Source organism: Drosophila takahashii, chromosome 3R (genome assembly GCF_030179915.1).
Source record: "Drosophila takahashii strain IR98-3 E-12201 chromosome 3R, DtakHiC1v2, whole genome shotgun sequence".
Classification (NCBI taxonomy): domain Eukaryota; kingdom Metazoa; phylum Arthropoda; class Insecta; order Diptera; family Drosophilidae; genus Drosophila; species Drosophila takahashii.
Genome location: NC_091681.1, coordinates 24,645,371 through 24,661,315, shown reverse-complemented (window position 1 = coordinate 24,661,315; position 15,945 = coordinate 24,645,371). Strand labels below are relative to the sequence as shown.

Sequence of the window (15,945 nt, the reverse complement as noted above, 5' to 3'; positions counted from 1 at the left end):
GGACATTTTCCCCATGGTTTACGTATACGTAATATTTGAAGTTCGTGTAAAGTTAAGTTTAAACTCAAAAAACGTGATTAAATAAAAAAACTTGAAGCAACAATTGTTTTTAGCAAATAAAATAAAACTTATATATTTGAATTCATAGCAAATAATTAAAAAATTTACGAACAATAATAAACATTTTTAAAATAGGACATTCTCACGTTACTTACGTATACGTAATATTTGAAGTCTTATAAAAGCGAAATGAGAAGCAAATAAAGAGCAGCCGAAACTTAAGAGATAAGCACGTCAATCGAAGAGAGTCGAGTGAGCGGGCTTTTTATGGGCCACTGTTGCGCTTTGCCCTGCTCCCGAAAAGCTCTAATCTGCACTGGAAAAAATCATGCACGGTACTAACTAGGTTTTCAATGGATGCACTTGGTCGAATGTGGAGCTCCGGGGAAGCCCCTTTTGGCAGTCAAATTGAAGCGCGTAAACTGCATATTACGGTAACACGCCGCTGCGGAAAGGTAACCGGAAACGTAAAGCTTTTTGCCAGCAACGTAATCGCTTTTCCACGCTAAGAGCTTTTCATTTCGCAGCGTCAGAAAAATGGGGAAAAATGGGCGGAAAGAACTGGGCCAGTCAAACGAAGGAACTCCGAAAAGGGAAGCATAAAATTGCTCTAGCAACACATGGCGCTTACCCCGCCCCGGAAAAAAATGGGGGCGGATGATGGTGGGAGGCCATTTTTCCAAAAGGGGGAGGCTGGCTTTTGTTGTTGGGACTGTGCCGCCTGCCAACTGACAACAAAAGCGTCGCACGTAATATAATAAAGAGATTTTCCATAGCATACAAAGCGGGGCTGCGTCGAGACAGTTGCATGTGTCCTGCTACATAGAGAAATATTATGGTAAAATAGGCTGTTTCAGTGTTTCGAATCTTAATTTTAAGTTGGATGTTATGTTAAAAATATAAATTGCGATTTACAATTTATGAACATTTAAAAAATATAATAAAGAAAATCGTTCAACCAATATCAAAACACATTAAATATATTGAATATTGAATCTTTTAATTTTAATTTAATTTTAACTATGTCTATATTAAGTTTTACTATTCGTTGTGTGTTATTTATCAATTTAAGCTACCTTTATAACTTTACCATTGTCTAATTTTTGGTATATTTAATTTAAGGAAACATCATTAACAAAATACACACCCACACTTTTAGCATTATAATCTAAATCTATCCATCTCTCTAATTTATGAATCATTTTTTAACTGTTATTGAAATACAACAATGGTATTTAATTCAATTTAACTCTGTAAATCTGTTTTTTAATGGCAATTTTACACCGGATTTAGTATTATGTATGCTTCATCTTGATATTACTTTTTTCCTGTGTACATGGGGTCCAGGTCCTCGGAATGTACAATTCTCCCGACTGTCTGCCCCTGGCGTGTCCTCGTCTAAGCCTCGCATTGTACATTGTACACACACATTATAATGGAAATCGGTTTTAGCTGAACTAAAAATAATTGGCCTTGCATCTCTGGTTTGTTTTCCGTCCATACATCCATACACCCATATATATATACATATAGACGAGTATCTGTGTGAGCTCAAGTCCCCGTTGTTGGTGGTAATCAACAGTTTGTTGGCACGCGTTGCCATTTTGGCCCCGGGGTTCGGGGGTCTGGGAGTGGGCCAAATTTAGACGGAGCGAAAAACATTTCGCAATTAGCCGATTCTCCTCTCCATTCGGGCTTGTGTTCACGGATTTCCCAGTATTTGGTTTTCCAAATTTACGCTTACAATTTGGGATGGCTTTTTGGGATTTTATTTACAGCATTGATGTTACAGCTGTAATGAAAATTATCTTTGGATTTTAGCTGCACTCGGATTAATTTCCAATTGAATGTTAGCTTGGAAAATATTTGGAACATGTTATTTAAGTGGCTTTAATGGTCCAGAAATTTAAATTAATTCAAATTAAATCGAAAAAGTTCCTCAGATAAAAGAAAGCCAATCTTTTATTCTTTAAATTCCCCTAAAATGCGCCCCGCCTCTTCTATTATTTACGCAAATTGCTTGAGACTCTCCATTCAGGACTCTTGCAGGGATTCTCGCTCAACCGAGAGCATTTTAAATTGGAAATAAATCAAAGGCCCAAGCACCAACATATTTAGCCCATCGACTCGAACGAGCATCCTGCTGCAAGAAAAGTACAAACTCGGCAAATTCTCGCTGCTCGCACATTAAAGTTGCATTTATTTTTCGGTGGGCAATGGAATCATGGGGGCTACATAAAGTCGAAGGCAGGCAGCCATATAAAAAGGAAAAGGAGGCTGCCTAATGCGGCAATTGTTAAACCAAATGCAAATAGACGTTGCAGTTGGCAGTCCCCGAAGAACTGGGGCCGCGTGCCAGGCATAAATCACTCCAATGGCTGCTCCTCCTTCTACTCCTCTTTCTCCTCGTCCGCTCCCTGGTTCGTTTCCGGTTCCGCTTCCGCTTCCGCCGGAGCCTCTAGCCTCAGTTCGGACTCCAGCTCCAATTCCAAATCCATGCCGTACGCCTCCCTGTCGACGGTTAGTTTGGTAACGCTCTCGAGGGTTTTTATGGTCTGCATATACAGCTTCTTGGCCAACTCCTTGTCTTGGCCCGTCTCCGAACTTTCCGCAATTTCGCAGTCACTGCAATGGACAAAAGAGGGACGGAGGGATGCAAAAAAGTGGCCAACAAAGTGCTGCTAATGCGGCCAACAGAAGCTGGAGACTCGAAAGCTGGAAACTGGAGTGGCCATGGCAACTACTCACTTGAAGTACTCGCCGGTGACTTCCTTCAGCTGGGGATCGGTGGCCAAGCGGATGGCGCACTGGGCTCCCTCGTAGGCGTTCTTCATGAAGAGCCACATCCACGGGTAGGTGACCGCCTTCACGCAGATGGACGACATCAGTGGCGAGCTGAAAAGTTAACCAATTATTGTAGCCATTGTTAAAACGAACAAGGAGCCAGTAAATTCTAAAGTCAAGAGCAAGACTCTTTACAAATAAATAATTAAGTGGCTTTTAAACGGACTCGTCGTCTTTAGTTTTCATTTTCGCAATTTAAAATAAAAATGTCAGAGTTTTGGCCAGATTTATTGCTAAATAAGTAATTATTTTGAATGTGAGTTTTCTCCAAGTTATTTGACAGCTCAAACAAATTAAAATACTCATAAATACACTCATGAATAAAATGAGTGCTTAGTTCTGGTACGTCGTCTACTACATTCGAACATCTTGAAATAATTAAAGTGGAAAACTTGAAATAACTCTTTGATTTATTTATATTGTTTGCTTCAATTCAAATTGCTAGTGACGAGAATACTTTTGTTGATTGCTTAGCCAGTTGAATTTGTTTTGATTCGGGAACGGGAAATTGTCTTAAAACTTTCAAGTTATGCATAAACTTAAAAATTAAGTTTATTGCCTAACTTTCTGTTTATTATTCAAAGCAGATTCCGTTTTCAATTAAATAGTTAAATCCCAGTTAAGTTCTGCATAAAGTTTACACTAAATCTGGCCTCTTAACGAAACTTGAACAATTTCTTTTTGGTGCATTGTTTTAATGACATTTTCAATTGAGGCGATAAAGGGCGGTGGCAGTGCCGCCAGATGTCCTCCATTGAATTCAGCCGCTCAAACGTTGATCTCCAGCTTTTGGCCATCTCGGCAGCTGGGCGTGGGCCAATTCCAGCGACTGAGCTCAACGAGTTGTGCGAAATGGCCACCCATAACCCAGCACTCAGGCGTTTCTTTTAACCTCTTTCCCTTTACTTAGTGCACTGAGAAAAATCAGGGCAACGACTATTAAGCAATAAAACTGTTTGGAATATAAAGAGCGAATATTAGAGTATTCAAATCTAAGATTAAAGTATTCAAATCTAATATTTAAGTATTCAAATCAAGGATTAGAGTATTGAAATCAAAGATTAAAGTATTCAAATCGAGTTCAATTTAAAAGCCAAAATATTAAAAGAATATTATTCAAAGTACAACATATTTTTCTCTGTGTGCTACTGATGCTGCCTTTTCAGGAAGGATTACGAACTTGCGCACAATTTGCTTAGCTGTCGTTGTTAATGCTTTGCGCCCTCGTTTGCCGCCTTCCTTTCCTTTTGTTTTTCCAGGCGGGCAACGGACGATGAACGGTGAGCAAGTTCACCGACACTTGAACACGATAAAACGATAAATAAATAATTAATGCGTTTAACTTTTCCATTTACGCTTTTTCCGTGACTTGAGCATTAACTGCTTTTCATTTTCATTCATTTCATAGTACGCACAGATACGGGGAACGCATAAAAGCGCTAGCAGCATGTGTGCCCAGTGATGGGAGGTATCTATACAGTAAGGATATTTTAGGTACTTCATATATATTACTTTAAAAATTCATATATTTTTTCACTATTTTTTATTACATAATGTAAAGAAATATAATTTAAAGCAGTATAATTATTTTAAAAATATTTTATAATATTTTTAAGCAAGAACAAAGCAAATATTTTCTTTTTGATTTTACTCCACCTGGGTATAAAATATTACCTTACCCATCACTGTGCATGAATTGGTCTGACCCGGCCCTGGACCCTTCCTCTGACCCCATGGAGCCTCCGCTCTCCCCAAAAGTTAAATCTCCTTGTCCCGGGTCGAGGCTGGTGTTGATTCCATTCATCGTTTTACGCCAGCGCTTTTAAAGATACGAGTATCTGTCCTTGCTCCCTGTACTCCTCCACCCCCGCTATCATGCTCCCTTTATTTAACCTCCTCCCCCACTGGTTGCATTTTTAAAGTGCATAGAAAGCTGCAGGGGCTGCAGATGGTTGGTTGGCAAAAATGGGAAAAAAGTGTAAAACAAAAATAAATGTGTGTGGCTGGGTCGTGGCTTAGACTCGGGGGTTACTCTCTAGATTCATTGATTAATGGCTGTTTACAGAGTATAGTCAGGAAATATTGGAGGGCTTAGAAGAGGATATAAATTTGCGGGATAAAATTGGGAGAATAATTTCTTTGCGAGCTCCATTGACATTTAATTAAATAAAATATATTACCTTTGCAGAGATGAAACAGAGTACTTAGGAAAAGAAAGTTATTCACTTTAAATTAATATTATTTTCTCAGACTTTATATTTCAGTTCGTTCAACCCATAATTTTAGACATTCAATGGGGGTAAATAATATTGCGTATACGCCACCGACCAGCCTGATATACTCACACCTTTTATGGGCAGTTGGTTGGTGGGTGGGATTGAAAAATTTCTGCCTGACTCGCTAAGCTGCAGCGGTGCAAAGTTCATTTAAAGCTCCGACCTGCACCACCTGCTATTACCAGCGTGGAAAATCTTTTAGCCGTTCGTGTGAGTGCGCTGGCAGCCAAAGGAAAAAGCGCAGCAAAATGGCTTGAAAGGCAAAAAGAGCATGGCTTTTTTCCGAGTATTTTCCTTTAATACCACAATAGATGGGCCACGGGCGGAAATTGAATCCACTCTAGGGCGAAAATTAATAGCGTATACGCTATGTTAATTGTTTTTATTGGACAGAAATTTGGGTGGATAAGGGTTAAGTGGCCTTCTGGCGCTTATGTTCTAATGGTTTTTATGGTTAGTTTGTTATTTTAGTTATAAATGTGCCGGACTATACTTTTAAAACATCTCAATTAAAATAATCTGAAATTGCTAAAAATTAAAGCAATTTGACCAAGAAGTTAGGTGGAATCAAAACGAAGTAAATCCTTAAATTCCGAAAAGCTATGTAAATTTACAGCTATCAAGTGGATAAAGGCTCGCAATAAATCAGCTTTGATACGCAACCATAAACTGACCTTCCTGCCAAGATGATGCAGTACACAGGAAGCCCGATGATAAGCGTTGGGGCCACAATCTCGAAAGCTCAGCAGGTATCAGTTTTTCAATCAATGGCAGCTGCAAAAAATGCCCGACGAGTGTCAGGAAGTGGGCGGAACCAGGATAGGAATTGCATCGCATGGGTGAGGTTGACAGCTGCTTCAGCACTTTTGCCGTTGCCAACGAAAGTCAGAGTTATCTCAGATATGAATAGTGTATGGTACGTATACATACTATGTGTAGTAAGGAAGCGAGGGAGTTGACGAGGGGCCCTGGGAGAAAAAACGGGGTGTAAGGACAACAAAAGTTCAATTTGGCGCTACAAAGTCTGTAAAAAGAAAATCTACTTGCAAAGGCAAAACATGTAACAGAATGCAACAGCAAAAAGCACAACAGGGAGACATCCGATGGACAGGAAGCCAATGCATGTAAGCTACATGCACTTGAAAAAATACATTGGACTTGAACAAAGGACTGAGAAATTGTAGGTAAATCAATCAGCAAAAAAGAAATTAATAGACTTTTTAAATTAAATATTACATTTAAGAGAATCACTTAGGAAATTGACTTTGTAAATACTGTTTAATGTATGAGTTCCAAAATATCATATCGTAAATCATTAATCCATTGGTTTGCTATAAAATAACCAAGAAGAACACTTCTCAGGTCGATTTAAAATTATGGGAAATTTTCTAAAATCCATAGAAAACCTCCAAGTGGTCCTCTCGTGTGCATCAAGCAGCTCCCATACATCCAAGCTCGGGCAGGAACCCAACTCACATTCACCTACATGTACAGCCACTTGATGTCGCTTCCGCTGTTCATTTGCTGTTTTATTGCCGCTGCCCGCAGCAGTTGGCCAAGTTTTGGGTTGAGTGGGGGTGGCCTTTTGGCCGCTAGAGGTGAGCATGTGTTTTATTTCGTTTAATTTGTTTTGGCTTTCCCTTTTATTTGTGCCAGTTGCAATACAACTTAAAGTGCACGCTATCACTGGTTTAATAACATATAAAAAACCTACAACAAGTTTCAAGTATCTTATTTAAATAAATCCAACAAAAATGGAGATGGCTTTTTAAATATTTTTGATTTTATTTATAAAGAAATTTAAAATTGTACGTTAAGGGAATGATTTTAATTTTTGAAAAACAATTCCTACTATTATTCCAACCAATTTGTAAAAGTTTGTAGATATGCTTTATTATATCGATTCTTTTAATTATTTAAGTAATTATCTAAAATTGTAGTCTGCATAATTTATTATTGTGGGCAACTATGATCATCTCTAATATGTAATTTGTGTCTCGTTGGCCTGACTTTTCCGTTGTTCTTGGCGCTGCGCCTGGTCACGTGCCACGGCAATAGGAGCAGGACCTCCACATTCACAATCACATCTCCCAATCCTTATACCTATCCATGTCCTTGTCCTCACCGCCATTCCACCCACCACCTGTCAAGGTGCTGCGTTTTATGTCCAAATGATTTGTACGCTAGCCAAGGCATTTGATTTCTTTCTGCCAGTTTTTCCCCATTTCCCATTTCAGGGCACTTTTTGCTGCCGTATTGTTATGGCATTTTGCAAATCGTAATGACGCATGTTAACAATGTTTCTGGTTCGGCAGGGCAGGAAAATGGAACTGGAAAAGGAGCTCAAGCCGGGTAGTTAAACTTGTACATATGCAGACAGTACAATTTGCGTCTATGATGGATTATGCTTTCCTGGCTTCTGACAGCCCAACTTTTACTTCTTTCGTCTTTCGGCAGGAGCAGATGAGAAGTGTATCTAAATCTTTGCCTCTTTTACATCATTTATTGCCATTGAATTGTGTAATTTGTTGTACGTGCTGGTCGTGTTAACAATGTGCCACTGTGAGCGTTTGTATCTGTGTGTGTTACCCACTCGAGCACCTGCTCCGTTGTCCCCGAATGAGTCTTGGTCCTGGCCACCCATTGTCCTCGGCCTTCCACTGGCCTGCCCCCAAATCCCCATTTACATGTGTATGTCGCATGTGCGAACAGGGCTTTATGAACAGGCTCATAATAACTTACAAACTCAATGGTCGTTGGCTGATGTTTAATCTCTTGGTCTTATCTAAAATGTCTAAATCATCTAAAGTGTAAGCAATGTAACAACTTGAGTAGCCCAGAAATTACTTCAAATATTCCCTCTACTCATGAAGTTTTTATTAACTACTAACTTTTAGTTATAATTTAAATATTCCCTAAAAAATGTATTTCGTATTCATCTTTTTTTTATAACTTTAAAGGAAATTTATCTAGATTGTCGTCGCGACAAAGTAATGGGAATAGGTTTACGCGCTTGAATAAATAAATCAGTGAACTCTTCATCCCGAAACCCAGCCACACTGGACACTCTGAATAGATGTATTTCCTGAGAAATGATTTCGCATTCAGGGTCAGTCAGCCTCAGCCCTCCGCTCTGCTTTGTACCAGCACATTGTCGGCAAATTCTAATTTATAACTGCCAGAAAAAAGGAAGCCCAGGAAAAACAAGGGAAAACTTTTGTGCCAGCTTAGAGGGCATCAATAAATTTCGCATTAATTCTGGTCCCATCATTAGGCGACTGGGCCCCGGACATGTTCATGTTCATGGCCGGCAGTAAGTTCACAGTGTGCCACCAACTTGATGCTGGCCAACAGAGATGCCACCGACTAATTCAGAAGGTATTAAAAAATGTATACACAAAAAAAACACGCCGCGGTCAAAACGATATGTATATGGTAAATTTGAGGAATTTCCCTCTCGAAGATTCTCTGACTTTGAAATATAGTGGAAGATGCAATGTGGCGAATTAGAAGTATACTGAGAAAACTTGAGAACGAAAAAACCAAGAACGAATCTTCTTGATTTTAGTATTTTGTCTTCTCACTTTTTTTAGCACAAACGTTCTTGAAATCAAGAATAAAAGCATTCTTGATCTGGCTTTTTGAGAATACATCATTCTTGATTTGGTTTATCAAGCATGAACACTCTTGAAATCGTCCCCAAGCATTCTTGAAATCGTTCTCAACTTCGTCTCAGAGATGAAAAAAAAAGAAGATGCAATGTGGCGAATTAGAAGTACAAACCCTCTCAATTCGAAATAAAGCAAGATAGTGCCTAAAGTTTCATTCGAGCACATCGAATTGCGATGCCCGCATATCAACTCAAAATTGATACAACATAATAGCAAATCGATCACCGGTTTATATCAAGTTTTTTTGGGGGTATGGTAAAAATATAAAATAAATAAAAGAATTTAAAAAAGTAGTCTTTTAAACTTAAGCATAATAAAATACCCAAGCATGTTAATAAAATTCTAAGAATTAAGTTGTTTAGCAAGAGAAACCCAACACTGTCCAAAAACACTTCCCAAGTCGCTCCAAAGGGGAATAAATCTTTTCAGCAAAAAGTCGAGCTGCCAACACAACTGGCGGCATCAGCAGCGTCAACAGAGGCAGTGGCAACTGTAACTGTCACCGGGGTGTGTGTCTGGGTCATAACTCAAAGGGACGACGTGGAGGGGTCAGCAGGCGAAAGTTGACCCAAACGGAGCCTGACCAAAAGTGGGACCCAAGGCTGACCCCCTCGCTCCCCCACCATCGTTTCAATTGCGGCCGACCCGCGTCTCTGACTTGGCCGCTTTTAATTACCGCATTTCACTTCTGCCCCACAATCCGCTGCCTCTCTCTTTTTCGGGCGACTCTGCCACTCGATGGCAGCTCATCTGCATTTGATGATGAGCTGTGGGCGTGGCAGGGTGAAAGTTCATTGCAGCTGTTGTCATTTGGCTCTGGCTTCTCCGCTTGCCAATTGTTGTTGCTCGCCACACGGCAAAAAAAAAATTATAAGGATTTATATCGCAGAACCCAAGCATCCTTTAAATTTAGAATTTCTCTGTCATATATTTGAAAACTCAAAACTTCTTTTTTTATGCTAAACGATTCACTAGGGTTTTGAATTGGAATCGAAATATACAACCTTAGAGATTTCGCGGTACAATCAAATGCTAATACTTATTTGTTAATAATTATTTTTTAATAAAAATGCTTATGTTATTTCGAATATATTGCAAATATATTAGCAAGTTTTCAACTATAGATTTTATGGTTTTTTTTGTATAAGTTTGTTTAATTTTTTCTCATTTTCCCAACTCTTTTGAGTCTCCTGGAAGCTTTAAAATTTCAAATATTTAAATTATTTGAATACTTAAACTTGGAATGGCTAGGAATAAATTTGTTTTATTTTCAGTGCCCCTCCTGCTTATATGACTGTTGATGGCTGATGTTGCTGGTATTTTGTCCTTCCGCAATTTGCAACTGTTTGTCGTGTTTGCACGTCCTTTTCTGTGTACTGTGCAAATGCCCTTCTTTGGTTTTGCATTTTTCGCCCAGCATCACAACTAATTTGCATGCCTTAAAAACGGATTTAGAAACAAAATGTAGATTCGCTCTTTGGCAAACTGTTACGCTTGAACATGTCGGATCTAAGTGTTGGCAACTAATGGTAAATCGTGTAGCATGAAAATCGATGGCAACCAGAAATGACCATGAGGCGTAATGAGTTTTGGGTTTTGCTTTGTTCAATTTTCCATTCTAGTCAAATAGTAGTTATTAAAAAATAAAGCTCTTTTAAGAATTTAAAGCACAAATAAATAGAGACAAGTTTCCAAATTACATTTAAATTTAATACCCGTTTAAACAATTTAACTAAAAGTCTGCATTTCACATTTGCACATGCTAAAATGTTTTCCATTTTGTTACACCCATTTATCCTTGCAATCCAATACCCAATTTCTCTGGTTGCATTCAGGCCGATTTCGGTATTTGACCAACTCATTTGGAATTTCCAAATGAATTTGGCCTTCGGTTGAAATGTTACCTTGATGCTGCTGCCAAAAGAGGGGGTTTCCATTTCAAGTCCCGCCCGAATGACTTGGCAACTTTTTTATTGCATCAAAACAAGTCGCCCCCAACACAACCTCAAAAGATATAGATACGAAAACTGAGAGATAAAAATAGAGAGAGCGAGTAAGCAAATAGGACAGAGAGCTGGAGACAAAACTAACGTTGCTTAATGAAAGTGCAAAAGTTTCTTTCGCGCGGCCACGAAATGAGCTTAAAATTTAGTTAGAGTTTCGGTTGCATTTTGCCCTTTGCACTTTGCTCCCCGGTTTCGTTTTTCGTTTGAATTTCAATTTGGGTTGCGGGCTTTTGGGTTTCCCTTGGTTAGTTTGGTCTGGGGTTACGGTTCCACCGGATCTTAGGCACTTACTTGCGAAAATGTCGAGTTCCACGGACGAGTCCCGGCGTACAGCAGTTGACCGTGACCGAGGTACCTGTGGGGAAATTAGCGGATTTTCGTTACTTGCTCCTTTGAAATCAAGATTGCGCAGTGAGTGCATCAATAATTCACAGTGCAAACTATGCAAAAATGTTCGCGCTGCACTAAGAGAAACCTTGTAAAAAGTATTTTTATAAAAATTGATCGTAATGACAAGCCTGAAACAAAGTTGTTTTGAGACTTGGTGTTGAAAAACTTAGGAGCAAATTAAGAAAATATATTTATTATACAAAAGTTTTACTGATATAATTATTAACTCGTAAACTAAAAAGAAATCGAATTTAAAATAATATAAATAATTATTATTCAATCATTTAATTATCATTTAAAAACTCACAAAAAAATTTGATTTTTTTCCTCGCAAAATAATGTATATTAAATCTTAAATCTTGCAAGAATATATAAAAGTTAAATTAAAGTTCAAGTGCACCAAAGATACAAACTCATTAATTACATTTTCGTGGTCCAATGGCCACTAACTGGGCAATTGAGATAGCCCCGAAAAAGCGGTTCCTCTGAGTGCAGTTCGCAGTTCTCGAGGGAGAAAGCCCCCAACTCACGGCTCCTACCTTTGAGTTCCCTGGCCAGCCAGCGGGTGGCCAGCACGACGCAGAGCTTCGAGTGGGCGAAGGCTTCGCGGGCGTGGAACTTGACCGACCAGGTGCCCACATTCAGTGGATCGTCGAAATCGATTTTGGCCCCCTGATGGGCGTGGGCCGAAACGAAAATGATGCGTCCTTGGGCCGAGCGCTGCAGATGGGGCAACAGCAGGTGGGTCAGCAGGAAGGGGGCCAGGTAGTTCACCTGGCTGTGCCGCTCGAAGCCGTCCTCCGTGGGCACCTGGGTGTTGGCGAAGACCACGCCGGCATTGTTCACCAGCACATCGATCCGCTCGAATTCCGCCATCAGCTGGCCGGCGAAGTGATGCACGCTGCGCAGCGAGCAGAGGTCCAGGTAGCGGGCCTCCACGAAGTACCTGTCCGCCGGATTGTCATCCTCATCCGACGCACTCAAGGGGGTGCGGCAGCCCAGCTCCCGTTTGATGATGGCCGCCGCCCTTTCGCCGGCCTGGAGATTGCGGCAGGCGAGGATTATCCGGCCACCTCGGCCGGCCAGAGCCTGGGCTATTTCGAAGCCAATGCCGCCACTGCCGCCGGTGACCACCACGATTTGCTCCTTGATTTGATTATCGTTCGGGCAGCGCTGGCCGCTCATTAAGGTCCTGGCATGCGGGTAAAGGATACAGATTAGATGGCGGATGTCGAAGTGGGGGTGCGGGGTGGGTTAGTTGGTGGGCGTGGCATGTGGGATGTGGCCTGTGGTTTATGGCTCGCTAAATGACGTCCTCCGGCAGCCGTGTCACGTGTGTGCACTCAACCAAATTTACTACAAAGTCCTTACATTTCAAAAGGTGCAAAAACAATCTCAAAAATAATCTCTATTTCCTTTGCATAAAAAATTAAAATTAGAAAATAAACCAATGTAATAAAATACCAACTTTCTGTTATAAATTCTAGAATATTTCTACTGTTCTTTTCTGTCTTTCTTCCTAATATCAAACACATAGTTTTTCTCAGTGCTCATGTGACTGGTGTAGGAAATGTTGTCGGTGTTTTGGCTTATTGATAGGCGTTAATGGAATCAGCCTGCCCATTTGCATAAATCTGCCTGGGGGCAATTTGGAATTTGACTAACTCCGGCCACTCATTTTCAACTTCAATAAATTTGGCGACCTTCAACAAACAGTTATTGTTAATTTATTTAATTTCAAGCCTCGGGAAACAAAATGGCATTAATTCAATGCAGGTATTTAATTGACTAATTAGTATTTATTTCTTGATTTCCAATGCAACACAAAATTTCAACGAAATCCCACATAAATAGGTAACTATTGGGAAAATTACTATTGGAGTCAATTAATTCGCATGGTCGAATTCTAATTCGTTTATTTACATTTTATGTTCGTTAGAGCTGTTGTGTAGAAATTTTGGTTGATTTCAATTTAAATACAATGCATTGATGTTAGCACATTCGAAAATTCCCAATCAAATTAGTAATTAGGAGTTCCTTTTTTAAAAGCCGTAATTTAATTAATTTATTAGCTGTCAATCTGCGTACATAAAATACTTTGGGATCGATAAAATTGATTTAAATGATTGTGTTCTTTAAAAATCTCTTTACAACTCGTATTTAACTGACACACCCTCCCACAATCGAAGCCACTTAAATATCTGCTGCTTGCAGTCAGCTATTTCCTCCATAATCTTCACCACATTCCATTTGCTCCACTTCATTTGGCAGAGACTTATTTTGGCACTTAACTCTAAGTTTTCCGTGCCATCCTTCATTTTGGAATTTATTTGGCATTTCATTTACTTTGAGCCAAACTTGCGCAAATCCACTTTGTAAATATTTTGAGGTGGTGCAGGGGGTGGTTGTGTGGGCTTAAAGAACGGGCCGGAGTGCCACATTGCAGTCACTTCCATTTCCGCTTCCGCTTTTTCGGCTTATACTAACACCTGCAACTGCGAAACGACAGATAGCGAGGGGTCACAAAAACCGCGATGCTCGCAGAGCGCAGGAATAACAAAAACCAGAAAGTAAGAACGTTGCTTAATACCTAGACTATCGGATACCCTGTAAAAAGTGCTTTAAAGGTTTAAAAAGTGAAAAATTAATCGAATTAAATCCGAAATTTCAATTGCAAATGATTGGAAAAAATAATTATAATAATTCCTAAATTGTTACCTCTTTCTATCCCTTACTTTCTTAGATCACAATTCAGTTGGCACAAAATCTACCCCCGTTACCCTACGGGTAGTGGGTTTAAAAAAACAAAATGGAAATAATCTTTAGATATTACATATTATCCGGGTCTTCACTGCAACACTGCTCAGCCACTTCCTGTTCATCTCCACCAACACCATCATCTCTGTATGAAATCCACTTAAAAAGTTTTTCGCGAACGGTGAAGGAGCGGGCTGCTGGGACATTTATTTACGTGTGTCCGAGGCGAAAGTTTTTATGCCCCAAATGGGTTCGCGAGAAGGGGGATGGGGAGGGGTGTGGCCGGGTGACAAAAAATAAATAAAAAACTGTTTCCGTTGACTCATCGCACTCACCGCACCGTAATCACAATGCCCACCGTAAGGGCGGCTATCGTGGGCCACCACGTGGAGAAGGGATCCGCCTCTTCGAACATGGTCAACAGTCGCTCCATCCTCGGAGGCTTCCTTATGTATTCGCCCCTTGGTAACTCGGTATCTGCACTGGCTCACTTTCTTTCTCGCCCTGCACTTTGTATTCCTGGCTATCGATGAATGAATCTGTGACGTCGTCTGCACGGCACAATTGTTGAACGCGAACTGACCGGGATCCGTAGTAATAAATATAAATTCTCTTTGCGTGGTCACCCGCTTGTCGGAGCATGTATGTATGTAAGTACAGTGACCTCTCACTAAAGGAAAAACTGAGGATTTATATGCCAACAATATAGAAATTAAATATTTGTTTTTACTTGTATGAAAATTTTGTTTAAATTAAACATTATAAATATTATTATAAACATTAGTTTACTTTTGCTTATATCGAATTTCAGAAAAAGGAAATTTTAGTATCGAACTTCTAGGAAAGTTAAAGATGTTTTTCTTTCAGGTAATTACTGCGAAATGTTTTTAAAGTCTTATTTATATTAAGTTTTATACATTCCTTCTATGAATTATCTTAATACTTAATTTTTCATAGCTTCTAGAAAGTTCCTAAATTCATGAGATACCCTTAACGGGAGATCCCTGTTATAATGCGGGCTTGTGAGTGGATTCGCTCACATTTGAGCGCAGATTTTCAGAGCCGGCAAAGAAGATGTCGTTGACAATTGAATTTAAATGACCAGCCCACCCCGCTCAACATCGCCCCCTATTTGAGGCCCCTTGAAACGTCACCGGCATATTTTCAATTTACATAAATGCTTGTTGCGCGGCATACGAAATGAGCGCTAAAAAGAGATGGTGAACCTGTGTCCCCTAGCTCCTCATTTTCCTCCCCTTCTGGTTTTTTCTTCAGTTTTTCCACCTGTCGTCGCTTTAAAGGTTAGGTGCAAATTTGCACAGGCCGCAATAAAAGAACGTGAGAGGGTCGGGAAATTCTGCTCGCTATTTACACGCGTTTTCCATTTTTTAATTTGTGTTTTTATTTCGCTTTTCATTCAGTTTTTTCTCGCATTTTTCTGCGGCTTACGCATTCGGTTAGCATATTTTTGTATGTGAAAACGCAGACTAATGTGATTCAATTAATCTTCACGCGGGTTCAGCTCGAAGATCTCCTTTTTTATTTTGCCTTTATTAAAATGTGTACTATATCTGCCAGACTGCGTGGCCACAAATTTTAATTACTCTTTAACAGCTGTTGGTAAGATATGAAAAGTTGGTTTAAGACCATTTATTCCTTTTTAAATAAACTTTAAATTATTTAAAGTAATATTATTTTAATATAGGCTCCGCAGCAGCAGAAAAATAATCAACATTATTTTACTTTAATAAATGTACAGCCTGTAATAACTAATGTATGCAATTTCATAAAATCAATTATGAAAATATGGCCATTTAATTGCGTAATTGCTTAATGACCCTGAAAAAGGAAATTTAATTACCTACAAATGATTATTGTCCATATATTGAAAACTGCAGGGCTCAACAGTTTGTACTAATCATTGCAAAATAATTGAGTGCA

The 15,945-nt window shown here is 39.5% G+C and overlaps 1 protein-coding gene across 1 annotated transcript; it reads right to left on the bottom strand.

The window, feature by feature from the left end:
* Nucleotides 1–2,230: 2,230 nt before the first annotated feature.
* naz (nazgul) lies at nucleotides 2,231–14,571 on the bottom strand. The gene is made up of 5 exons (XM_017157895.2): nucleotides 14,340–14,571; nucleotides 11,787–12,439; nucleotides 11,149–11,212; nucleotides 2,809–2,955; nucleotides 2,231–2,685 (listed from the first exon to the last, which is right to left on the bottom strand). Exons 1-5 carry the CDS (start codon nucleotides 14,435–14,437, stop codon nucleotides 2,451–2,453), a joined length of 1,197 nt encoding a protein of 398 aa, XP_017013384.2. The 5' UTR covers nucleotides 14,438–14,571; the 3' UTR covers nucleotides 2,231–2,450.
* Nucleotides 14,572–15,945: the final 1,374 nt, after the last annotated feature.